This window comes from Misgurnus anguillicaudatus, chromosome 1 (assembly GCF_027580225.2).
Source record: "Misgurnus anguillicaudatus chromosome 1, ASM2758022v2, whole genome shotgun sequence".
NCBI lineage: Eukaryota > Metazoa > Chordata > Actinopteri > Cypriniformes > Cobitidae > Misgurnus > Misgurnus anguillicaudatus.
Genome location: NC_073337.2, coordinates 26,954,282 through 26,981,383, shown reverse-complemented (window position 1 = coordinate 26,981,383; position 27,102 = coordinate 26,954,282). Strand labels below are relative to the sequence as shown.

General features: G+C 38.1%; 3 protein-coding genes across 4 annotated transcripts; 2 read left to right on the top strand and 1 right to left on the bottom strand.

Moving 5' to 3' along the window:
• The first annotated feature begins 337 nt into the window (after nt 1-337).
• On the top strand, nt 338-12,633 carry mkrn1 (makorin, ring finger protein, 1). Of its 2 annotated transcripts, none has more exons than XM_073869067.1 (8): nt 338-494; nt 1,595-1,723; nt 5,036-5,252; nt 8,120-8,320; nt 9,136-9,350; nt 9,526-9,636; nt 11,178-11,322; nt 11,447-12,633. In XM_073869067.1, exons 1-8 carry the CDS (start codon nt 421-423, stop codon nt 11,657-11,659), a joined length of 1,305 nt encoding a protein of 434 aa, XP_073725168.1. In that variant the 5' UTR covers nt 338-420; the 3' UTR covers nt 11,660-12,633. The 2 variants fall into 2 exon arrangements, with proteins under 2 accessions (XP_073725168.1, XP_073725170.1); XM_073869069.1 differs by having other exon boundaries at nt 11,400-12,633.
• Nucleotides 12,634-15,110: 2,477 nt separating this feature from the next.
• Nucleotides 15,111-21,554, top strand: tmem121b (transmembrane protein 121B). The gene is made up of 2 exons (XM_055190660.2): nt 15,111-16,412; nt 18,263-21,554. Exon 1 carries the CDS (start codon nt 15,219-15,221, stop codon nt 16,410-16,412), a length of 1,194 nt encoding a protein of 397 aa, XP_055046635.2. The 5' UTR covers nt 15,111-15,218; the 3' UTR covers nt 18,263-21,554.
• il17ra1a (interleukin 17 receptor A1a) lies at nt 21,281-27,102 on the bottom strand. Its single transcript, XM_055190659.2, has 11 exons — nt 26,849-27,102; nt 26,671-26,695; nt 26,442-26,588; nt 26,195-26,319; nt 25,985-26,111; nt 25,854-25,901; nt 24,767-24,921; nt 24,303-24,377; nt 24,146-24,215; nt 23,913-24,035; nt 21,281-22,982 (listed from the first exon to the last, which is right to left on the bottom strand). Exons 1-11 carry the CDS (start codon nt 26,951-26,953, stop codon nt 21,574-21,576), a joined length of 2,409 nt encoding a protein of 802 aa, XP_055046634.2. The 5' UTR covers nt 26,954-27,102; the 3' UTR covers nt 21,281-21,573.

The following is a 27,102-nucleotide window of genomic DNA, read 5'->3' as shown; positions in this document are numbered from 1 at the left end:
TTTAAAAGCATATTTGAACATAATATATATTTGCTGTATGGGTGGCTTCCACCTGATTTCCCAAACACTAGATTTAACTGTTGCTTTATTTTTACATTTACTAATTTAGTACACTTTTATCCAGAAAAATTGATGAATGAGAGAGCATTAATAATATTGAGGAGATGTGACGTTTAATTGAATTGAACCAATGTTCAGTGGTCACGACAAAATGATTTTGAACTATATTTACCATCTTTTTTAGTGCCATTATAACGTTACCTCGTCTTCGTTTTTCCGAAAACACCCGACGCCCACGCGTCTTATTTGTTCCGAAAACACCCGATCCTTCAATCGTCTTCGTATTTTTCCGAAAACACCCGAGCGCGAAGCAGCCGCTTTCCGGAATATCCGGGTGCTGTGGCTTCAACATAAACAGCAATGGCGGAGGCAGCGGCGGCGTCAACAGCGGCTCCAGCAGTTATCGGAGGCTGGACCAAGCACGTAACCTGCAGGTTAGTGAAAATCGGCATAGTAGCAGCGTTATGTCAGTATAATACTGTCAGAAATATAGATCACAAACGACTGTCTGATCGTCGATGTCGAAGCGTTCGGCAGCGCTGCTGTCTTTGTGCTGAAGTGGATCTGTGTGTGTTTGTTGTTGTAACCGATCAGCGATCAGCCCCACTGTGGTTGCTATATACGATCTTTTCTTCCTCTGTGTGCTTGTTTCTGTCACTGCAACATCCGTGTTCTTAAAATTACACCTATGCTTTATGCTATAGTTTAACAGTACAAGATTCAAGAAGCTATTATAAAAGGCTGAGTGAATCAAATTGGGAACCAGCCAGTTTGGTGATTTGTTTATCTATGATTTGTTAATCTTTACACTTATTTGTGTAAAGGTAAACATCGTGGCTAGCAAATTATGGAAGGAAATATGCTGCATGTATACAGTTCAAATTGTCTTTGTTGTCAGATGTTACATACACATATCAAGGATTGTAATGTTATTGACTATAAATTATGTGTAATACTCTGAGCTTTCCTATTAATAAATATTATAATATCTATATCTGCCATGTCATGAATATCAATTAAAAGGAATTCACAGATTTTTTTTGTAAATACCAACTAGCCAATACATATGTTACTTATTTGAACTTGAAAAAAATGCATGCATTACTGTATAAGTTACATAATTGGATAATTATCACTAAACATTCATCAAACAAACATTATAAGAGAGGGACAATGCTAATAAAGGAAATCACATATAAGACAATTTATTTTTGCTATTAAATATTTCTTAACAAAATGTAATCATTTATTAACTTAATATTATAAAGCATTACATAGAATACACATTCTTTAATAAAATCATCAATATCATTAACAAGAATAAAAGTTTCTCCTCTAAAGTGAACTATAAACTATCAATTTGTTATATTGGCCTTTCTTAATGCTGTAACGATAATTACGATCAAAATGACTTTACATGCCAAGCTTCGTTTACACCAGCGGCAAAATAAAAACCACTTCTGGATGTTTAGTTCAATTTTACAACGCCACAAATGGTGAGTTGACCTATCTCGAAATTCAACTTTATTTGTAGGTATTTCATGCACGGGCTTTGCAAAGAGGGCGACAACTGTCGGTATTTACACGACCTCACCAGCTGCAAGCCAACCATGGTCTGCAAGTTCTTCCAAAAAGGATGCTGTGCTTTTGGGGACCGTTGTAGGTAAGATGCCTGACTCTTACTGCCATGTTTCTATTAAATGTGCTTTAAAACAACTGACGCTCTTGACTAGATCTGTACATATATTACGTAGACAAAAAGGTAACATAATCTGCATTTTTGTGTTAGGAACCGAGTGTGTTAAATGTAGGTGTGGCTGCTGAGAAATGTTGTGTTGCCTCATCGCTTGTGACGTGAGATGCACAAAGTTGTTGAATCAAAACACTACGTGTCACACTGTACTCACAACAGAGGCTTAGTTCACACTGCAGGTCTTAATGGTCAGTTCAGATTTTTGCTAAAATCCGATTTTTTTGCACCGTTGTTTACATTATCATTTAAATGCGACTGTCATTGGTCTCATGTGTGAACAGTATTCGTGGTGATGTGATGTCATCAGAATCGTGATGTCTGTTGCATTTCAATGACGTAAAAGTCAGATGAAATGTGACATTGCTGTTCAGTCCGAAGTCGCATTGTGATACATTAGATATGTATCCGATTTAGGACCAAATGAAAGTGCCTTGAGTCTGATTTGAAAAAAATCTAATTTACGCTGTTTAGACTGTCATAAGAAAACCAGATATGGGTCACATCTGGGCAAAAAAGTCGGATTTGGCCCACTTTCGCCTGCAGTGTGAACGTAGCCAGAAGGTGCAACATAAGCGAATGTGCATATCGCAATATGCATATCATAACGGTTCGCAATAACGGTTGTGTTGGTTATTTAAGTACGGGTTTTTTATATGTCTTATTATAATCGAAAGTGACTTTACAAGCATTGCGCAATGCACATCGCAATATCTAGAAAGTGATTGCAGTTTTCGTCAATACCGTGCAGTCCTAGAAGTTTCTTATGTATCAGTTTTTTATGTATTTTTTTTTATTAGCTGATCGTCATGCAGTTATCGTCGTTACTTCCTGGACTGTATAGCCATATCTGTAGGCAGGCACCAGACACAATGGAAGAAAAATGACCCAACGGTCCACCTTTGCGAAAGCAGTCGTTTCCAACTGCGACTGTATGGTCGCCTGATGCGGTGTAAAAATTAGCTTGCGAGCCAGACGGTGTTCGTCTCGTGTGTCTACGGTCAAGTGCATCCCCATAGTAACTGCGACCCCCATCACGGCAGTATGGGAATGTCTTTGTTTGCCGAGCTTATCCTGTGACAGTGTTACGTCTCAGCGAGAGCTCCGTCTTGCTCGGATTGAGAGGACCGTTCCTGTGGTTCCACGGGGCTTCGTTTTAAATATCTGATGTCTGGGATGTGGATTGTGGATGACAGAGCCGTATTGTCAGTGCTGAGATCGTCGCGTCTGTCTGAGGGAGATGCAGTGAGGCTTTTGTCCCCCGCCTCATTATTGTTCTCATGTTTGGGGGGGTTATGGGTCATCCGGCTTTATTGAGTGTCCATAGAAAGGGCCTCAATGTATGCGTTATTATGACTGGATTTCTTGGCTTTGTCTCTCTCTCTCTCTCTCTCTCTCTCTCCCTCTCTCTCTTCTAAGACACTGGGGGCCAAATAGAGCAATACACCACAGCCTGCATGGCAATTACATAACTCCAGTGTGTTAACATGCATGCTGCCTCTCTCTCTCTCTCTCTCTTCTCTCTCTCTGTGTCTAGCTCGCCCTCTGCTGCTGTTGCTATCGTCGTCAGGTTCATTCGGTTCGTGCCGCCATTCTGCAGTAGCCACTTGTGCTTCCACCGTTTCATTTATTTATGTGTCCTCCTCACCCACCTCCACTTATAGTCCAACTCATGCAAAAGTCATGCGGAAAGTCTCTGAACACGTCAGAAAACCATTCTGAACTTTATTTTGTTAAATAATAATGAAAAATTACGCTAAAATATATATAAAAAAAATATTATGAAATAAATATCAAAAGGTGTTACAGAAAGCAATCATGATTGACGGTTTTTATGAATAATTGTATGGATATATGCAGTGGATCACACAAATTATTTATTTGTAAGGTTGTCATTTTTCATTTTATTATTTAACACTATTTTTAGTGTCATGTTACTTAATACAATTAAGTAAACTAATTAAGCAACACTCATAGGGCTGCATAACGATTAATCGCAACCAAATGTTTGCAGAATAAAAGTTTTGTTTACATCATATCAGACACAGTTCACACACATATAATTAAGTATATATAAAAATATACACACATGCATGTATAATTTTAAGAAATTAAATATTGGTATTTAATAAGTATTCATATTTATAAATAATATAAATTTTATTTATATAATTTATATTTGAGGTTATATAAAATTTATATGCACAAATATTGTTTTAATATATACATGCATGTGTGTGTGTATTTTTATTAGTGCTGGGCATAGATTAATCTAGATTAATCTCATACAAAATAAAAGTATTTTTTAAATATTATATGAGTTTGTGCTTTGTGTAATTATTATGTATATGTATATATAAATACACACACATTCATGTATGTATTCTGAAAATATTTATATCTATTTATTTATATTTTTATATATTCTATATAAATACAAAAATTATATGTAAATAAAACATTTCTTAAATGTATATGCATGTGTGTGTGTGTTTAAATATATACATAATATTTAAAGACAGAACAAACTCGTATATTATGCAAAAATTACCTTTATTTTGTATGAGATTAATCTATGCCCAGCCCTAATTTTTATTTATTTTATCATACACATATTTGATGTAAACAAAAACTTTTATTTAGCAAACAATGACTTGATTCTCAAGAAACACTTAAACATTATGTTGTATGAATTAATTTAAATGACGCATCTGCTGGTTGCATATCTAAGTGTAGTAATAAAAGTAAGCAGTATTACAAAATAAATGTTAAATGCATGTATTACTAAACCTAAAATAATGCATAATGGGGTGGTTTCCCTAAAATGCATGTTTGAGCTGCCTTCATTTATAAAACATCTTGCACTGCAATACCTTAACATATCAGTGCCATTGTTTTGTCTGAAGTTGCACACGAGTATTGTTTTTTGTAAGGTTTGTTTGTAAAAACAACTTAAATGTCTTAATATAACTAAGACCTAGTCATGGATTAATCTAAACCCTGTCTGGGAATCTGCCCCAATATTGTTTAAAGCTGTTTAACTATGAAGTGTGACCTATTGTATGTTTATGTGTATATTATGTAAACTGTGTATAATGTATATTGTACAGTTTGTCCTATAGTATTGTGCACTGTCTGAAGCACGCACTCAAGACTTTAACTCACCACTGCACATGTGTTGTTAGTGAAGTGACAATAAAAGTGATTTGATTTTGCATGTTGTAGGTATGAACATACCAAGCCTGCAAAGCAAGACGAAGCCCCTAGTTCTAAGCCGTCGGTGCCGCTGTCCGCTGCTCCCCTTGCTGGCACTCCCGATCCGGCGTCTGATGGGCCGGAGGGCACGACCGGCACCCAGGAGAAGCCCCATAGCTCAGGGGCAGTGGACTGGGTCAATGCTGCCGAGTTTGTGCCAGGGCAGCCCTACTGCGGGAGGGCTGAGTGTAGCAGGGATATATGTTGTTCGGTTATCGTCTGTAAATTAAATACAAATTTAAAGTGCCTTGGCCAAGCGTTCAAAGTTTAAGCATAAGTACAGTTCTGCTGCTTTAATTTAGGCCCCATTTACACCTGGTATTAAGATGCGTTTTGGTCGATCGGATCATAAGAGGATGACGCTACACACAGGTTTAAACTGGGTATAAAGATATTTGACATCACTCCTGAATTCTAGTGTTTAGCACGATCTTTAGGCAGTTATTGCTAAAACGAAAGCGGCAGCTTTGTGCACGTGTGAAAATTGAGCAATCTTATTTTTTCTGTTGGTCTTAAATATCTGTGAAAGCCCTTAAATAAACATGTACAGAACTTTGTGCAGCATGTTTACTAAAAGCACAATCAGTGGAACTCTGACATAATATTACCCCACATCAACTTTATGTTGTAATTTCCCCCCCGCTCGTATTTTAACCCATAGATCATCCCCTCAAAGTAATCAGGACCGAAGCGGCCGAAAGTGGGCAAAAGAGACCGATTAAAGGTCCCGTTCTTTCTGTGTTTTTTAAGCTTTGTGTTTACAGTGCGCAATATAACGTGTGTTCATGTTTCACGTGTAAAAAAAGCGATATAGAAAATATATGGCCTGGCTGAACTTTATCATTTTAGAGGTATTAATTATGCTATTCTAGCAACATTACACACTAACTACGGTTTAAAAATGGGATCAGTAATGTTTTCATTGATTTTTCGTAGCTTACTGCATTCACATCAAACGCAAAGCAATAGCGTTCCTCGCTCTAAATTACTTGCAGAATTAAATTTCGCGTCATGCAATTTTTTGAGTTTCGCAAGGATGTGTTTGAGGTGAATAGCGTCAGTTGCATCACCCCGCGTCTATTTGCGTCTATACCTCTAAACACGGGTGTAAACAGGGCCTTAGATGTTTAATTTAGATGTTAATATTTATTTGTATTATGCTTAATAAAAAACCTCTATAGTGTTTCTTCCTCAATAATAATAATAATAATAATAATGTTTTCATTGCTTTTTCGTAGCTTACTGCCTTCACATCAAACGCGAAGCAATCGCGTTCCTTGCTTTAAATTACTTGCAGAATTTAATTTCAAGTCAATGTTAATATTTTTTTATTTTATTTTCCCAAAGATGTGTTTGAGGCGAATAGCAGAGTGTTTTCACGGCAATCACAGCACCCAGTTCGCATCAGTTGCATTGCCCCGCTGCCCAATTCACGTCAGTCGCATCACCCCACGTCTATTTGCGTCTGTTTGCGTCTATTCATCTTAAACTCGGGTGTAAACAGGACCTTAGATGTTTAATTTAGATGGTAATATTTATTTGTCTTATGCTTAATAAAATATCTCTATAGTGTTTCTTTCTCATTAATAATAATAATAATGTTTTTGTTGCTTTTTCGTAGCTTACTGCATACACATCAAACGCGAAGCAATCCTTCCTTGCTATAAATTACTTGCGGGACATTGCAAATTATTTGTTTGAGTTGCGCAAAGATGTGTTTGAGGCGAATAGTGTGTGTTTTCACTACAACTGCATCGCCCAATTCGCATCAGTCGCATCACCCTGCTGCCCAATTCGCATCAGTCGCATCACCCCGCGTCTAAACGCGGGTGTAAACAGGGCGTTAGATGTTTAATTTAGATGTTAATATTTATTTGTATTTATAATATTTATATTAATGTTTTTGTTGCTTTTTCGTAGCTCACTGCGTACACATCAAACGCAAAGCAATCGCGTTTCTTGCTCTAAATTACTTGCGGGATTTAATTTCGTGTCATGCAAATTGTTTTTGTTGCGCAAATGTGTTTGAGGTGAAAATCGATTTTTTTCGCTGCAGTCGCACCGCCCAATTTGCATCAGTCACATTTACGTCTATTCGCGTCTTTGCATTGACTTTGTATGTAATCTTCTCTCACAAATCATTGAGTTCGTTTTTGGTGTGTACTTCCAATTAGACTGCTTTTTGTAAAAACCAAAGGCACTGTTTCTCTGGAAGATTAAGACAGAAAGAAAATTTATATTTAATTGCATGTTTTAATATAAAATGTAAACATGATGATTATCTATCCATCACCTTTATTCAACACATCAAACTCCTAACTTTGGCTTTGCAGTCCTCTTAATAATAATCTCACTATATTAATAAGAATCGTAATGAACGACAATTATTTTAAATGCACGACTGCCAAGAAAAGCAGCAACTTGGTGAATGAATATAAATGTACGGCCTTGGAGCGAGACTCCAATCGCATTTCAGAGAACAAACTGCTTTATGATGCTGCAAGGATAATTGGCCCTGTTACTAAAACTGGACTGACACCGCACACAAAGCACATCTTAGGTTATGCTATACATCAGTATACTCCTGTTCTCACTGGCCCTGGCCCACTTAAATTCTTCTTAAGTAGAGACTTCATCAGCAAAGAGTGCTGTTTCAATTCCTAATGTTTGGAAGGCTGCCAAAAGCTCTTGCATTATCCGACTAGCAGGTGCTTTTTCCTTTGGGTTTACTGCATTGTGTTTCAACACCAACTCTATATAAAGGATTACGCTTCAAGTCGGCTGCATGCAAATAAATCGCAGGGAATTTATGCATTGCAAATTTGTAACCTTCGAAATGTCCTGTGATTTGCCACTATCTCTGTTGGATAAATGTTTTTATTTTGTTAATCTGAGTGTTTTTGTCTGTGACTGCAAAATCTTATCCAACTTCTGATAACTTTACATGTAAACATCAAATTTCTCTGTTTGGCTGGGATTGTGTTACATCACTGAAAACTCGAGAACCATGTTAACGGTACTAAAGCTTAACTTTTTGTTTTAATTTTAGCTGAGGGGTCTGGCCCTCTCATCGAAGAAGAGTATGAGAAAGACCAAGCTAACAAAGAACTGAAGAAACAACTTTGCCCGTATGCCGCAGTCGGCGAGTGTCGCTACGGTCTTAACTGCGCGTATCTTCATGGTGACGTTTGCGACATGTGCGGCCTACAGGTGCTCCACCCATCTGACTCCTCTCAGCGCTCGCAACACATCAGGGTGAGTTTCAGGATTAACGTCTATGATGATGCATATGATACTTTTAAAGGAACACGCCCACATTTTGGGAATTTAGCTTATTCACCGTATCCCCCAGAGTTAGATAAGTCCATACATACCTCTCTCATCTCCGTGCGTGCTGTAACTCTGTCTGACGCAGCCCCCGCTAGCTTAGCTTAGCACAAAGACTGGAAATGCATGGCTCCAGCTAGTATACTGCTCCCAATAAGTGACAAAATAACGCGATCATTTTCCTGGTTGTGTGTTGTGATTTGTATAGTCAAACGAAGACGAAGACGAAGCACTGCCGCATGGATGGAGTGATTTGCACAACTCTGACCGAACTCCCTGCTCCTCACCAGGGGCTTCTCGTGTGCTGCGAGCGGATCGCTCCGCCCGTGCCGCGGTGCTTCGTCTTCGGAGAGTGTAGTTCTCGGTATGTATACTGTTAAAAGATCGCTGTGTCTCATATCACCTTGTTATTTGTACACGGTTTGACTATACAAATCACAACACATAAATAGGAAAATGATCGCGTTGTTTTGTCGCTTATTGGGAGCAGTGTACTGGCTGGAGCCATGCATTTCCAGTCTTTGTGCTGGGCTGGGCTGGCGGGGGCTGCGTCGGACGGAGTTGCAGCGCGCACGGAGATGAGAGAGGTGTGTATGGACTTGTCTAACTCTGGGGAATACGGTGAATAAGCTAAATTCCCAAAATGTGGCCGTGTTCCTTTAAGTTGCTTTAATGAAATATTATTTTTATTTGGGCGAACTAAATGGTATCATTTATCAGTAGTACTACTTATAAAATGACAGGCCTGCATTGAAGCTCACGAGAAGGACATGGAGATCTCGTTTGCCATCCAGCGCAGTAAGGACATGATGTGTGGCGTGTGCATGGAGGTGGTGTTCGAGAAAACCAACCCGAGCGAACGCCGCTTCGGCATCCTGTCCAACTGCAGCCACTGTTACTGCCTGAAGTGCATCAGGAAATGGAGGAGCGCCAAACAGTTTGAGAGCAAAATCATAAAGTATGAACACCCTTGAGATATCTAAACAAGTACTTTGAGGAGACGCTCTTAAATCTTTTGTTATTGGGCGATTATTAGCTTTCCATAATGGAACTGCAGTGGTCCACCTCTTTTTCTAACAATAATGCTTTTTAATTTTTTTTTATCGTGACCAATTGATGTATTTCTGTGTCAGGTCCTGCCCAGAGTGTCGAATCACATCCAACTTTGTCATACCAAGCGAATACTGGGTAGAGGACAAGGAGGAGAAGCAGCAACTCATTAAGAAGTACAAGGATGGCATGGGGTACACTATAAAATTATACCTTTTTGATACATGTCTCATGGTTAAAGGTTATGTTGACTATGAAGACTTCATATTTGCCTTCTAATGCTAAAATTAACTGATCAAAAAAATCCCAACATGTAATACTCATTTTAAGCTGTGGAGGCCGCCATTGTGTTTCATGCATAGTGAGTGCTCCCCACTCCCACGGTCTTACCTCTCAGATCATCTTTATTTTGATCATCTTTCATATGTTTTCTGTATTTTTGTACCCTTAAAGGAATATTCCATTTTCTTAAAAGAAAAATCCAGATAATTTACTCACCAACATGTCATCCAAAATGTTGATGTCTTTCTTTGTTCAGTCGAGAAGAAATTATGTTTTTTGAGGAAAACATTCCAGGATTTTTCTCATTTTAATGGACTTTAATAGAGCCCAACATTTAATACTTAACTCAACACTTAACAGTTTTTTTCAACTGAGTTTCAAAAGACTATAAACAATCCCAAACGATGCATAAGGGTCTTATCTAGCGAAACGATTGTCATTTTTGACAAGAAAAATAAAAAATATCCACTTTTAAAGCACAACGAACGCGAAACTCCGTCACAGTGTTTACAAGAGACTTGAAAGAGGACCGTTCCTACGTTGTTGTATGTCAAATGATACTAATTAATGTCTTTGTGTCAGTTACTCAGTTTATTGTTTACAATGGTCCGCAAATGTGCGTTTTATATATGTTACACGTGACCTCCCTAACGTCACTACGCATTTACGTTAGGTCGCGCTGGACCGGACCTAGACGAAAAGTTGTGGTTTAAAAGAGCATATTTTTTATTTTTCCTGTCAAAAATGACAATCGCTTCGCTAGACAAGACCCTTATGCCTCTTTTGGGATCATTTATAGTCCTTTGAAACTCCGTTGAAAAAAAAAATGTTAAGTGTTAAGTATTAAATGTTGGGCTCTATTAAAGTCCATTAATATATAAAAATCCTGCAATGTTGTCCTCAAAAAACACAACCTCTTCTCGACTGAACAAAGAAAGACATCAACACGCCGGATGACATGGTGGTGAGCAAATTATCTGGATTCTTCTTCCAAGAAAATGGAATATTCCTTTAAATGAGTGTAACGGAGTATTCACCCTTACTTTGTTCCAAACCCAAATTTTCCATACAATGAAAGTGAATAGGGGACTGGGGCTGTCCAAAATGACAACAGCACCATTAAATTAACATAAGCATATGACTTTTGTCCTACATTATCAGAAAATAATATAAGAAAATTCTCACCCCCTAAGTTATTTCAAACCAGTAAACAAACAGATCTGGGGCACCATTCACTTCCATAGTATTATTTTTTCTACTTTGGAAGTCAATGGTGCCCCAGATCTGCTTATGTTTTTTATGTCTTCATTTGTAAGTAAATGATGATAAATTTTTATGTGAACTGTTAACAGGTCAAGTCTGTAGCATTTTGGCGAGATAAGCTAAGACGTGGGTGTCCATGTGGTGATAAGTGGTTAACTAAACCAATATTATCTGTCTTCTTTTTTACAAGGACTAAACCATGCCGATATTTCGATGAAGGCCGTGGGACCTGTCCATTTGGAGCCAATTGCTTTTACAAGCACGCGTTTCCCGATGGCCGTCTGGAGGAGCCTCAACCCCAGAGGAGACAAACCGGCTCTAACGGAAGAAACCGGGTAAAGCTATACTTTGGACGTTCGGGTGAAAGCATATCATCTGTACTCTGTGTAATAACGTAAAGAAATTTGATCAGGTCTGTATTGAGCCACTAATGGACACGATCTCGGCTCTGCATTGCAGAACTCCAGGCGAACGCCGCTCTGGGATCTTTTCGACGAGCGGGAGAACGGCGACTCCTTCGACAACGAGGATGAGGAGATGGTGACGTTCGAGCTCAGCGAGATGCTCCTCATGCTCCTGGCGGCCGGCACCGACGACGAAGCCACCGACTCCGAAGATGACTGGGATATGTTCCACGAAGAGCTGGACGATTACTACGAGCTTTACCTATAGCATCCTTCCCGAAGTCTCTCCTAGATTAACCCCGTGCCCTATTTACTCTTTCTATCCCTGTTAGAAACTAGACAGGACTCTGATGGGCAGTAGTGTCTTTCCCCCCGTGTTGTGGCAGTGCCTTTCAGCAGGCCGTTAAAAAACGACAAATTCATTATAAAGTCGATAAATGAATATAAAAACACAAAAGACATGCAGATAGCTCTTGTGCAAAAACATCTTTTCTAGAAAGCCTTCTCCATCCTGTAAGACCACGTCGTCCATGTCTGGTTAACGTACTAGAAAAAGTATAAAGAGCAAAACAAAAGTAATTTAATAAAAGGACACTAAGTTATATATAAATATATATATGATCAGAAAGATATAGCTAATAAACCTTGCGCTTACTAAGTGTGGGTTTCACATCTTTATCATTGACTGTGAGGATACAGCGACTGTGTATGGCTTCACTAACTGGTGGCTGTTAACGTTTCTGATATTTTAAAAATATCTCTCTTCTCATGCACTGATTTTGACTGGGTGATGGTGGTGGTGAGCTTCTGTGATGTCACAACGCACTCGAAAACGTTCACGCGGGCGACTCGTAACATTGAACATTTACCCTTAATGTAACGTCCTCATCCACCGAGTTGTTTTGTACCCATTTAGCCGTACCTGATTAGCTGTGGTAATCGATGGACAGTCCCACCCAAGAACTGAGTGCACCAATACTACCCGAAAGCAAACTTGAATGCATTCATGAAGCTGAATGTTTCGTCAGTTTAACTGTCTATTAATTGTAAAGAAACCTGTTTCGCTTCAGTGAGTATTGCATATTAAGCTCATTTGGCAGTAGTCAAACCACAAACACCCAATTGTTATTCGGTTCTTGTCGAACTTGGTCGATATGCATATGTTTATACAGAAATGTGCTTGTTTTCTATGGTTCAGAACCATCCAATGTAACTTGAAATTAAAGTTTATTATCAAATGAGTATGTGTGTGTGTTTATGGTATTTTATCTGAATTGTGTCACAAAGAGGAATTTGTGTTGCGCGTATGTATGCCTTAGTTAAAGGTCCAGTGTGTAGATTTTAGCGACATCTAGCAGTTAGATTGTAAATTGCAACCAACGACTCAGTCCGCCGTTCACTGAAACGCATAGAGAAGCTACGGTAGCTGCCAAAGGACAAACATGTTGTTGTTTAAGACAAAATACAGTTTTGTCTCTGTAGAGCAGTTTGTCTGTTTAGGGCTACTGTAGAAACATGGCGGCACAAAATGGCGACTTCCATGTAAGGGGACCCGCTGTGTATGTAGATAAAAACGACTCATTCTTGGGTAGTAAACACATAACAGTACATTATGTAAAGTCTGATAATATAGTTATGTATATAATATTGCATTTCTGTCATTAGATCCTTATAAAAGTTACACACTGTACCTTTAAGGTGGCATTTATAGCAAAGTCTATTATGATGTTTACAGAAGTGTGGGATGATAGTAATAATAATGGGGTAAAAAGACTTCCTCACATTTTCAAGTGGCATTATTTTTTGTCGTTGTGAGTTAGTATGTTTATATGTCATGCTAAATTGCATATCAAAAATAAGTAAAGCATTTTGAATCACCATTGTATATAAAACATGCTTAGTAAACAATGTTGAGAGTTATATAATAGGTCTATCTATTACATTGTAATGTCCTTTTTTTTGGTAAAACTATTTGTGTACGTACATTACTAGGGTTTTCATCTCCAGACCATCCCAGATTAAAAACTCGTATATGTAAATAATCGTGCTGATGTTGAAACTAGCCTTCTGCTGTCCTACATTAGGTTTCTATAAGTTATCATGCGTGAGTGCACATCATCCTAGAAACAAATGTAGACTGTATCTGGGCAGACTATACAAAGATTGCTCACAACAGAACTTATTCGGTGCATTTAAACCGCATGGATGTATGCAATCATAATTGAATCCAATACATAGTTGACAGTTGCATAAAATAAATCAGACATTTTATGTTAACACTATAAACAAACAAAAATAAGAAAATATAAATATCACCGCTATCACGCATTGATCTAAAACTTTGAGCATATGTTGAAGCATTAAAATTAAACCGCTCACCATTGCGATATGTGTTGCGGTATGCACATTTGCGTATCCGGTATGTATTTGGTATATTTCGCAGCCATAAATAGGGGGTTACTGTTAATGCATTTAATTCTCATAAATATTTTTGTTTGTTCATGAAATTTTTTTAACATGTTGTGATCATTTAAATTCAATCTGTTGCAAGGTTTTTGTATATTATATTAATACACATAACACATATTTAAAAGTAATTATTAAATGAATATGTCTTTAAAAAAACTGAAATTTTTTCATAAGAAATAAACTCAATAAAGTGTCTAAAAAAATAACTGAAAAATAAAAATGCAATAAAAAACTGACTATACCAGAACAGGCCTTAAATAGTACCCAGTCCTACTAAGGTCATAATAGTACTGGACCACATGTCTGTAGTGGCTGCAAAAAAAATAAATTCCTTACAGATCCTTAGCATCCTTCGCAGTTCGTACTTCTTATCAAAGTTTTTCTTTAAATGCTGTTTTTTCCACTATTGAATGGCTTTGCAATGTATCGCGTTACTCTGTCAGTTGGAGAGCGCAATCTGATACGGCCCATACAGGCGCTGCAGCTCCCCCTTGTGTTTTTTAGAGAGATGTGCAATCATTGTGGTGATCTGAATTCATCTCGATGAGACAGTAATTTAATCGGTAACACTTTACAATGAGGTTCATTAGTTTACATTAGTTAATGTATTAACTAACATGAACAAACCATGAGCAATACATTTGTTACAGTATTTATTAATCTTTGTTAATGTTAGTTAATAGAAATTGGAATTGTTGAAATTAACATTAACAAAGATTAATAAATGCTGTATAAGTGCAGTTGATTATTAGTTCATGTTATAATGTAGTTAACTAATAAACCTTTTTGTAAAGTGTTACCATTTAATCATATAGCCATACAATTTATTTTTAATATTTCTTGAAAAATATGTATGAATGGGCTATTTGTGCAACTGGTAAGTGAAAAAAATACATTTATTATTGATTAAATTAATTTTAAATGCATTATTTCTTTAAAAATGTTTTAAATCTAATTCAATTAAAAGTGTAGTAGCCTATATATACAACAAAATTACATGTATTATTACACACACACACACACACACACACACCTTACAAAAAACGACATATACTGTTTAGTAAAATATTTTCTCCTAATTTCAATACAATTTTCTATTGTCTCTACGGTTTGCTCTACCATAAGCTGCTTTTGAGCGATGCAAACTATATCCTTATAGAATTAGATATGAATTGAATATTAGCTACAAAAAACTATTAATGTTTATTTAATTCAATTTTTTATGCTTTATAGTCCTTTGTATTTTCGCACATTCCGCTCCATTCCACACCAATGGAATTCCATTCCGTGCTTTCCTATTCTGCCCCCTTAAGCCGCTATCATTACACCAGCAGATCCAAAACAAGCCGAGAGAAGGCATGAATACAATGACAGACATCGTCAAAGACATCTCCGCGGCCAGCTTTCCCCAACCCGACTCACCTGTCTCCTCAGCACCGGAAAACGGACAGCTGCTGTTCATCCGCAACGTCGCGTCTCGTCGGGATACGCAGACCACCAGCGGCAGCGTCAACCTCGAGGGCAGCTCCCAGCCCCTCGTACCCTCAGCAACAGCTGATCCCCAGTCCTACACCATGACATCGGGCGAATTCATGCAGTCCACCCCTCTGTTCGTGCAGAGGTCCAAGAAGAACCTGTTTTATAAGATCTTATGCTTCCTCGTGCTCCTTCTCCAGGGCGGCATGCTGGATTTCTACCTCATCATCTTCACGGACCTCTACTGGTGCTCGTGGATAGCCACCGATCTGGTGGTCATATCAGGATGGGGGATCTTCTTCATGAAGAACGCCAGGAGCAAGCGGGAACGCGCCTGCGGGTTCCACCAGAAGAGCTCCATGTTCGGGTGCAACCTCGGGGAGTTCACCTTCGCGTACCTGGCGTGGCTCATTTACGTGATCGCATCCACCCCGAAAGTGGTGCTTGTTTTGGAAACGTCCATTTTGGATCTCATCGCCCTTAAAGTGCCGTTCGGCATCACCGGTTTCAAGATAACCATGTTGCTTTGCGCGCCTTTGCTTTACTGTCTCATCAATTCCATTATTGAGGATCCCAACGGTGCCACGCGTTTCCATTCCCAAGGCTGCTTCATGAGCACCTGCGTGGACATCCTGGACAGCTTCGTCCTGGTGGAAATGCTCCTCAAAAACGAAATTTCCAACTTGTACCTGAAGTATACGGTCATATCTGTATATTTCATCGCGTTGGGCGTTCCGGTTTTATGGCTTTATGAGTTGACGGCGTCAGAGATGAACTGCCGCTGGATATGGGCGAGGTTCTTCACCGGCGTGCTGGTCAACGCACCGTTACTAGTGGTCAGATGTTTCCTCGTCTTCGTTTACAACACGCCCGTGTCGGTTTTCATGTTCAAAAACGTGCTGTTTTTGGGGTGCAAGTGCCTGGAGATGATCGAGCAGTGCGCGTCTCTGAGAGGCAACCGGAGGTTTGCGCGTGGACGCGGTGGCAACGCGGCCCAGTTCTCTCATTGCGTTTCAGAGAACGACATGTGTCCTCATGGTTATGTGAACACGCTGGCTGTCAATACTCAGTCGTAGGTGCGATTTTTAGGATAGGCCATGTAGGCTAAACCGTTTATGTCAGCCCTTTTAAGGGGAGGTACTACATGCTAAATTTGAGTTTTCTTCAAAATGACACCCGGCCAAACGAAAATAGACTTATTTTTCTCTATATAAATATATATCTACATAAATAAATAGTAGCTATTTATTTAAAGCTATAAAGTTCTAAATATACCCAAATGAGAAAAGTGCACTGAATACACTTTTAAGTACACTTAGTAAATGTATTATTATTATGCACAAATGTTGTATTTAATATACAAAAAATAGTCTTTGGTACTTTTTAAGATAAACTTAAGAACATCTAAGTGTACTCAACTGTTTTTTTGAGACACCATTTATTTGAATACATTAAAAACAAGTTTAAAGGGGTCATATACTGAGATTTTTTAAAAGATGTAAAATAAGTATTTGGTGTCCCCAGAGTATATATGTGAAGTTTTAACTCAAAATACCCCACATATAATTTATTATAGCATGTTAAAATCAGTGCGAAAGCAAAAATGAGCCGTTTTTGGGTGTGTCATCTAAAATGCAAATAAGCTGATGAAACGCAAACACTGATCACCATAATTGTGGTTTGTTAAAATTGAAACTCAGTTGTGCTGTCAATATTTTTTTTTCTCTCTTTCTCTAAATGGCAGTGCCGTGGTTGGATAGTGCAGATTAATGGGCAGTATTGTAATAAGATGTCACAAAACAGCTTGCAGAGAATGGTTTACCAAAACTAAGTTACTGGGTTATCTTTATCACATTTTCTAGGTTGATAGAAGCACTGGGGACTCAATTATAGCACTCAAACATGAAAAAAGTCAGATTTCACGCTATGACCCCTTTAAGTACTGATATTTAGTATACTTTTCAATTGCACTAAGGTACTACTGAAGTAGAACTATACTATTAATTAGTATATTTGTAGTGTATAACCTTCACACTATTATTTAGCATGAAAACATCAATGTATTGCAAAAGTACTTGCTGTTATTTAAGTATATTCATAGGGCATTCAAGGATACTTTATTTTTCCTGAGTAAAAAGCAGCCTAAATAATAAAATAAAATATTGCAAATATCTTATGATTATGCTATTTTGCATAATTAACAATAATCTGTTATTTGATAAAGTAAAATTTTATTTAATTTTAAATAACAGTCATAGTTGGATCTATTAGTATTAACCGATGTTACTATTATTCACATTATGTGTGATTTTAAACAAGCGGATAAAATGCTGCTGCCCGAGATTGCAATATATAATTTTAAAATCTATCAAAACCATTTACTTTAATATACTTTAGTATTTACTATAGTAAACTGTAGTATAATTCCTAGACACTAGTGTTTTTGGACTATTAAAGTACAGTATCTACCAGGGGCGTAGCCATGGGGGGGCCTGGGTGGGCCTTGGCCCCCTCAGATTTCCAATTGCTTAAAATAAAATAAGAAAATGTTGATTTTTTAGTCTGACTGATAGATTGACCAATCAAAATGCTGCGCGGTAAAATGCTGCTATTTTCAAACTTGATTGGATTAGCTCATGTCCTGCGTTTTTGTGCGTAACTTACGCTGTCATCTTCGCATGAGAGTTCATTAATATTCGGTGACAATGTGCCCCCTCATTTTAAGATAGGACCCCCCAAAAATTTTATTCTGGCTACGCCCCTGGTATCTACATCAATTCAGTATAGTTAATACTACAGAATAATGTATAAATAAACAAAGTGTATTAATTCCTATAATATACTACAATATTTTGTTATGTTTGGTCGGATTGCTATAGTACCTCCCCTTAAGAAATGATGTATCATTCTCCTTCACTCTTTACAGGTGCTACAACCGAACCACTCAATGTGCCAATGAATAAACATTCCTCTGCAGTATATACTCAATGAAACAGACATGAACCAGCGCTTACGTGACGCTAATGACGAGAACCTTTGATTTGCACTTGTTTTGTGAGGCACTTTAACCCCGAGAGAACTGTTCAACAGAGGAAATGTTATAAGTGCAATGTTGTATCATTTATTTTCTATGTATGTCCTCGATCTTTTTGGAATCGATTTACAGTAACATGAGGTGATGTTTCTAGTGTTTTCAAAGATGTTCCCAAACGCACTTCTCAAAAGTGTAAATATGCCTTGTGACTTGGGGTACACTTCAGATTGTGAACGTGACGTGGTCCCTTCCCTGGTTTTCTGGTATTTACGGATGGAAACTGTGGCAAGATGTACAGTATGATAAGGATTTTTGCAAATGTTTAATGTTAATAGGCTATATAGAATCTATAAAGATAACTGTAATCCATCTTTGAAGACCAAACTTCGACATGTGCCGGCCACATCCAGCCATAACACTTCCACAGTGCCGTCTCTTATCAGTTTAAACTAGGCTACCTCTCTCGACCGAACCTTACAGAAACCATAACCAACTCCAGATGTTGTCTCACTCATGCCAGTAAATAAGTTACGGTTTACGAAATGATATAACACAGTTACTGGCCAAGAAAATTATGTTATCGTTGATGGATCGAATAGAAGAGGATGAGTCTGTGTCTATATGATAAAGCAGATATGCATATTACAAGATCAATGTACTTTAGTTACACCAAGAATTACAGCAAGAATCCAGCTATCAAAAACAAATCTCAATTCTCCTGCTTAACTTCAAGTTAGCAAGTTTGTAAGCAGAGTATATTATGTGTATCCTAAAATAATATCGAGTTACTACTAACTAATGTGCATCCTATTACTATTATTTTTGTGCATTGAGGATGGGGTACAGGGTGAGCTAAACGTGATAAATATGCAGGCCGAAAGTGCATTATGGGATTTTTATGCCTCATTGCGCAGTATAACCCAACAAATATGTAACATTGCATACTACGCATGTTTTTTTTAAACTACAGTATATTCCGACTATATTTATCCACATCAGTGTTTTACAGATTTTTTATCTTACAAGGGCTTTAATTTGCAAGTTGTGTTATGGTTGTTTACATACAACATATTATTTGCACCGCAATACGCTCTTAAAATAATGGTGCTTGACAGGTTCTTTGCAGCGATGCCATGGAGCGGGTCCAAATGTTTTTGTCAGTCGAACCACCCTGATCTAAATTATTTACTTGGAGTACCCTCTGAGTTAATATTTTAACAATTTATTTGCATGTTTACCTTGAAATACATAATTTTTAATAGTATTTTACATAGTTATTGTTATTACTACCTGACTTTCTTTTATTATGCACAAGTTCTCAGTTTACTGATTTATTGTAATGTGTAACGCACCGTTCAGACTGACTAGCTTTGAGGAAAGTTACTTTTAAAAGTAATGCATTACAATATTAAGTTACTTTCCCAAAAAGTAACTAATGGCGTTACTTAGTTACTTTTGATGTAAAGTAATACTTACATTACTTTTGCGTTACTTTTTCTTACTTGGCTGAGGCTTGATCTCTTTCAGGCCTTGCAGATGTTTTTTATGACTGAGAAGTTCTGCATTCAGAAATATTAGATATTTCCATCACAAAAATGTCAAGTTCTGGCCTGCCGTCTTCGTTTATGACTCAAAGTGTTTCCGCTCTGGCGTGCACACAGAGTGCGTGATTCGACGTGACTACGTTTAGTTTAATTCAGTATATTATTTTTTTTTAAATCAAATTCATTAAACTAAAAAGTAACTTGCATTACTTTTTTATAAAAGTAACTCAAATATTAATGTGTACATTTATAAAGTAATGCTGTGCTTTTCTGAAATTTAACCCGAAATATTCAACCTTGATGACGTATGCGGTCGACCAACGCGACTTCCGGAGAACGCACCCGAAAGCATGTTCGGGATGTGTCTGGCGGAACTGGCACGAATGGCCACCCTACATGGGTCGCGTATAACATTCTCGGATTTAAAATGAATGTGTTTTTGCCGAACGGACCCGAGAAGACCCAAACTATCTCTCGTGTGTGCATCGAGTCCTTTTCCAACCCCTCCTCTGCTTGCCAAGAGAACTTGCGACATTGGCTGGCGGTAGGTTTATTTTCGTTGAGCCAGACCTGTCAATTATTCACTGTAAGCTGTTACCTAGGTGTCATCGACTGAAAATAAATGGAGCAGTGGGCCAAATTGGTTGCAAGGCCACCAGGGTGCATGTGGGGCTGCAGACTGCACACACGTCAGGGCAGTTTACATTCGGGTCCAGTCAGGTTAAAAAAAAATTGCAAATTGGTCTGGTGGGACTCGGGTCTAATTTTGTCGAGTTAGTCTCGAGTCGGGTCTTTTTAAAAAAAAACGGTTTCGGGACATTTCTTTAGACCCGAGAAGACATCTACTGTCCATTGCGGTAACTAATGAGAGACGGATGACGTGAACTTCACTGCTTTGCTCTCATTGGTAGTCAATCCCGAATGTGGCTCATCATTTGCATAAAGTTAAAATTGTCTTAACTTTGTCGAGCCGCTGCACACACCCAACAGTCGCCAACGGTCACTTTCGCTCGTGTCGCCAAGCTTCCATTTAAATGAATAAGATCATGTCGCTCTGCAACTGCTAGTTGCTGGCGGTCTGAACGGGGCGTTAATGGTAAATTGTTTTTCATCAACTCACGAACACCTGCAATTCCCTTGTGAACCACCAAAGGTTCTCCAACTCCAGTTTGGGAAACCCTGCCACAGAAGAATTATTTCTTTCAAAACTTTTTATAACGGCAAAACTTCTATGGCATCGTGAAGCAACTTTATTTTTAAGAGTGTAGTCTGGATGTGTACTGGTTATATTATTGGATAAAGTGCGAGGCAGTTAATATTGCCAGAGATTGAATAATAATTACATTAAAAAGCACATGACAGAATATTACCAAAGAGTGCTACTTTATTTACAGTCAAAAATTATATACAAATCCTAACAGTAGAAAGTTATAGCTGATAAACTGCAAGAACAATAAAAAACAATTCCAGTGCAATATAATACAACAAATCACTGATTAAACGATTGATCCTTACAAACCCAATCACTTTGACCTGTGTTAAATAGCTAAACATACGCTTAAAATGATGTGATGTGCTGTTGTATACCAACTTGTTTAATAAGGTACTTGTTTCACTCCACAGTAAAAGTAAAATGATCACACATGTGTGTCAATGTCATCATTTCAGATAATAATGTGGTGTCACTATAGATCTGGAACTATAGCCCTGATCGGACCCTTCTGATGGTCTGGTCTGGGATGCTCCATCCATTTCATTTTCCTCCACCTCCACTGGCTGGGATAGGTCCATCTCCTGGTTAAGATGGAAACTATCTTCCATTGATGGTGGAGGTGCTGTGACTCCACAAGGAGTCCATAAAGTGTTAAATAAGTCCACCAGTTGCTGAACAGCTTGTTCAGAAGGCTGCGAAAAGGACGAGTGGTCCTGACCTTCGATGCTCGCTGCCTGAAAGCTGTCCGATTGTTCCCCTATTGGATACATTTCATTCCATCCTGACTCCGAAGGTAAATTCGCTGGTTCCACTGGTACACCTTCAGCAAGGAGATACGGGTAACTTTCAGGACCAACGGGGAGCATACCAACTATAGGTACTTCAAGAGGAGGTTCCACTTCTGGATAATTGGAAATCACTTGGCTGTGTTCTGCACGGATGACGGGATTAATGATCCTGACGGGGGACTCCTCAGGGGTCTCGTAAATATGAGGAATTACGGCACAAACGCTCTGGGTCTCCTGGTGAACTTCCACCTCGTTCACGAAGATCGGAAGACCGTCATTATACACAGGCTTCAACTCGTAGATCGGCTGCACGCCAGTTTGGATGTCGTCGAGAAGCGGACTGTATTCTCCTCTTACATCCTCTTCGCTGTTCACCTGCTCCTTCTCAAACCAATCCGGATTTTCCATTTGATAGGCCTGGAAGGTTTCTATGGCATCCCTCAAGGCCTTTCCTGACGGGCATTTGAAGTAGTCATCTTTGCTGATTCCCTTAATGCAATGCATTATCCCTTGCTGATATTTCTCCACATCGAGAATATGGAAGTAGAGCTCTTCGAAATGCTTCATCAGCTTGTACTTGACCGCAATGTCAAACATAGACGGCACGTCGCATTCGTTGCAAACGTCGTCGAAATACGCCACCAAATACTTCCCGTAGGAAGCGGGATATTGCATATCAGGTGTGATCAGTTGAAGTGCCAAGGTCAGCATGTCTCCAATCGGGGATTGCGCATCCTCCCGTAAGAGGATCCGAGGCTCGCCGCAGATCGCGCCCCACTTGGCCTGCATCCCTCGGGAGCACAAAACCAAGATCTTGCCGGAGGATTGCTCGATGCGACGCTTCTGTTGCTCGATCCATTGCAGCCGACCGATAGTGCCCACCCAAGTTGTGTCGAGCAGATCTAGCACGACCTCGATCCCGCATTTGGCCCGTAGGAAGGCACAAAGTTTCAGCACTATGTCTGTGTATAAAGGATGATCCCGGGAGTAGAAGATCAATACGGATCGTGAGCCAGGTGGAACAGGCACTTCAGGATGTGGATGAATATTTGGTGGCTTTTCAGGACCTAAACAAATTTGAAACAGGAATACTTTCAAAGCAAAGCATTTTATCACATAATATTATGGGTCCATTCACAAAAAATTGCAAACAAGTATATATGTGAATTTGTGATGCACGTGCTTTGATTTAGTTCTAAATTTGGGAAAATGGGATAAATCATTACTTCATTATTGTGAACAGGGTTACAACTCGAAGTCAAATGTCAAATTTCCTGACTTTTCCCTGGCTAAAAAGCTGAATTTCCAACACCTATGTCCGGGATGCCATGAGCATGGATAATGTAGTGTACACCTTATGTTTATAAAAAAAAATGTAGCTTAAATGTGTGAAAAGAATAAACAGTGCCAATAAACAGCTGTTTAAATTGTATTGAGCGGAAAATTGACCCGGAAATGGTTTTCCTTACATCACAAGTTAACAAGCAAATTTTTATAAATGAAAACTAACATTTAAAGCAACAAACAAAAATCTCTTATATTCCCTGACTTAGTCAAAAAAATATAAAATTCCCTGATATTCCAGAAATTCCATGACCTGTGGGAACCCTGAAAACAATGGGTTACATTCACCAACTGCGTATTTAACTTTTACACAGGGTTCCCACAGGTCATGGAATTTCTGGAATTTTAAAAGGTCTTTTCCAGACATTGAAAGTCAGGGAATACATTTTTTTTTTACTAAGTCAGGTAATATCAGAGATTTTTGTACATTATCCAGGCTCATGGCATCCCGGACATAGGTCATGGAAATTCAGCTTTTTAGTCAGGGAAAAGTCAGGAAATTTGACTTCGAGTGGGAACCCTGTGATTCACCCCTTATTCATTTAATTTCTTTCCTTATTTTCTATCCATAGATAGTTCCCAAACACTTTTTTACATAACAAATGAGCTTTTAAAAATCAAAACATCTATATTAGCTTTATATCACAGCTTACCTTTCTTTGGTTTCCTAAAGCGTAAATAAACGGCACAGCAACCGATGCAAAAAACTAGAAGGCATATAGCAACAGGAATGATCCACAGTGCTGAATCGGTTTCGGTGATGATTCGTGGTGGTTCTGAAAAACATGCAGTATAAAAATGGTCAGATGTTACCTTATGTATTTTATGGTATCTCTTTTAAGTCATATGGTGGTTAAAAGGTATATAAAGTTGCTTTAATACACACCAGCACATATGTTAAAACTCCGATTTTTTCGACGACAGTCATTGGCACACTTTCTGAAAAACGGCTGGATCTGTATTGAAAAAGGTCGTTTTAGAAAAGATTAATTTTTTAACATCGATGCATTAAACATAATGTATATTTAGATGTTACTACACACCTGAACATTAAAGTCACAGCATGTTTTTGGCCAGTTATCCAGGTCATATGTCACATTCAAAAAAGTCTTCCTCTCCTGAATAATAAAAACAAAACTGGCATTGAGACATTGACCTTGTCAAATTACCCAGCAAGCAATAGCGATCATTTTACTGTTAACTATAGACTTTTATATAGTTGAAACTTAAATTTGGATACATGTAATTTATGCCAAAATAACTTGTGAGATGCCTGATATGCAAATGCAAGCAAATTATGTCATGTAAGCAAAGTCAACAAATTATTTATTGGTTTTATTTATTTTTGAGCTATGGTTAGACGTCTATTCAATTTTCAGCCCAAGTTTGCCTTTTTTAGCCTAGTTATCTGGGCTGCATTTGAACGTCTATTAGATTGCTTGCTGGGTATTCACCCGTTTATTTAGATACGAGTCGTATTCAAACAAATGTGTACGTAAAATCTCACATTATAAAGAGTCTTCATCTGGCTGTCACGGCTGCACTTTACAAAAACGTTGTATTTTTCTGCATTCTCTCCAGGATTAAATGTAACAAACAGATCAGGCTTGCCATTCGAACCGTTGGTCTTCACCATGGTTATGTTGGGTTGCCAAGTATCCCCTAGAAAATAAAGTTCAAAAGTGCACACTTTAGGAAAAGATACCTAATTAATGGGATAGTTCACCCAAAAATGAAAATAATGTCATTAATGATTCACCCTCATGTTGTTTCAAACTCATAAGACCTCCATTTATCTTCGTAACACAGATTAAGATGTTTTATATTTAGTCCGAGAGCTTGTTGACCCTTCATTGAAAATCTACGTACGTATACTGTCCATGTCCAGAAAGGAAATAAAAACATCATCAAAGTAGTCCATGTGACATCAGTGGGTCAGTTAGAATGTGTTGAAGCATCGAAAATACATTTTGGTCCAAAAATAACAAAAATTCAGACTTTTTTCAGCATTTTCTTCTCTGTTGTGAGGCACATGCGTGAGACTAAAGTCAGGTGACTGCAGTGACGAGGTTGACTTGTTATTTTTTCAAACTTACAGCGTGCGTCTCCCTCAGACTGTAAACGAAGCCCGGGCGCACAAAAAAAAAGAGCTAGGGGGGCACCAGATAACACATCAGACGTGTCACAGCAGTCACATGACTTTAATATTGCGCATGCGCTTCACAACAGACACAGAAGAGAAGACAATGCTGAATAAAGTCGTTATTTTTGGACCAAAATGTATGCTTCAACACATTCTTACTGACCCACTGATGTCACATGGACTACTTTGATGATGTTTTTATTAACTTTCTGGAGATGGACAGTATACAGTACATAGATTTTCAGTGAATGGTCAACAAGCTCTCGGATTAAATATTAAACATCTTAAACTGTGTTTCGAAGATGAACGGAGGTCTTACGAGTTTGAAACGACATGAGGGTGAATCATTAATGACATTATTTTTATTTTTGGGTGAATTATCCCTTTAACCTAGCTGATTTTAGATGCTTGTGTAGTTCAGTTAGACGAGTTTTACAAAAGTTTGTCTCACCTCTCTCAAAACAAATTTTAGTCTGGCGCATCAAAGGATCGTCGCAACCTGCGGTTACAGATTTAAAGTGAATTATTATCTGAATATAAACATCATGTAGCATCAACTGATCGGTGCTGGTAGTAATTTACCTGGAACAACAACCGTTTTGTTCATGTTGTAACTGGTGTGTTGTATATTTGGTTTAGGAAGGTTGGAGACAGTCACGAGGTATGTACTGTCTGGATCTACCACAACTTTATCCACAGAGAAAGACCACTAAAATAAAACAGATCACATGGAAAAGTTAGACAGTAAAAATATTATTATTAATAATAATAATAATAATAAATCAATCTTGCCTTTTCATCATAAGAATTTCTCATGGACTTAAAAGTATGAAGAAAATTGTAATGGACACACAGGTGCTCATTGGTAGACAACCTCAACACATTGAACTCAGTTCCTGTTAAAAATCTTATGCTCCCTGCAAAAAAAAAAAAAAAAATTATGACTGAACTTTGATGTTTGCCATTTTTAAGTTCATATACTGCAATGTATTCAATGCAATAACAGGATGCACAAAAAATGTCTGTAATCGTTACCAACCATCATCCTTTGCTTTCCATTCTGCCACAATCACTGGCTCCAGTTCACCTTTCATATTAGTCCTTACATTAACACCCACTCTTAAATCATCAGGACCACTGGGAGTGAAATCTGAAGGCTTGAGCCATCCATCATACATGCAGTTATCTATAAGGAAAATAATCAAACCATCAAGTCAATACAAATATAGATATTTAAAACAGCATAAAAAAGCAAATAAAACACTTACTGATGTCAGGTCTACATTCTACTTCCTGGAGGGAGAGAGAAAGGAAAAGAGAGATACTGTATCTGAATTATATAAATATATGAAAGTTTTTCGAATTAATAAACTGTAATAATATTAATAATGAGTCTATATAACATTAAAACACACGTGTTCTTTATTTAATTTATACATTTCTTACCTCTTGTGTACAATTGAGTGAAAGTCCATCATCCATAACTCGCATGTTGAGCATTACAGGTATCAAGGTGAAGAACACGACACCCCTCAGGTACAAGAAACTCATGGTGTGAGTTTAATCCGACATGAATAATAATAATATTCGTTTAAAGACTAAAGAGTGAATACGGCTGCTACAGTACAAAGTACGGTAAACAAGGTGGAGAACGTGCAGGAAACAGTCGACCTAAAAAAACTTCCTGGAAAAATGGTCAT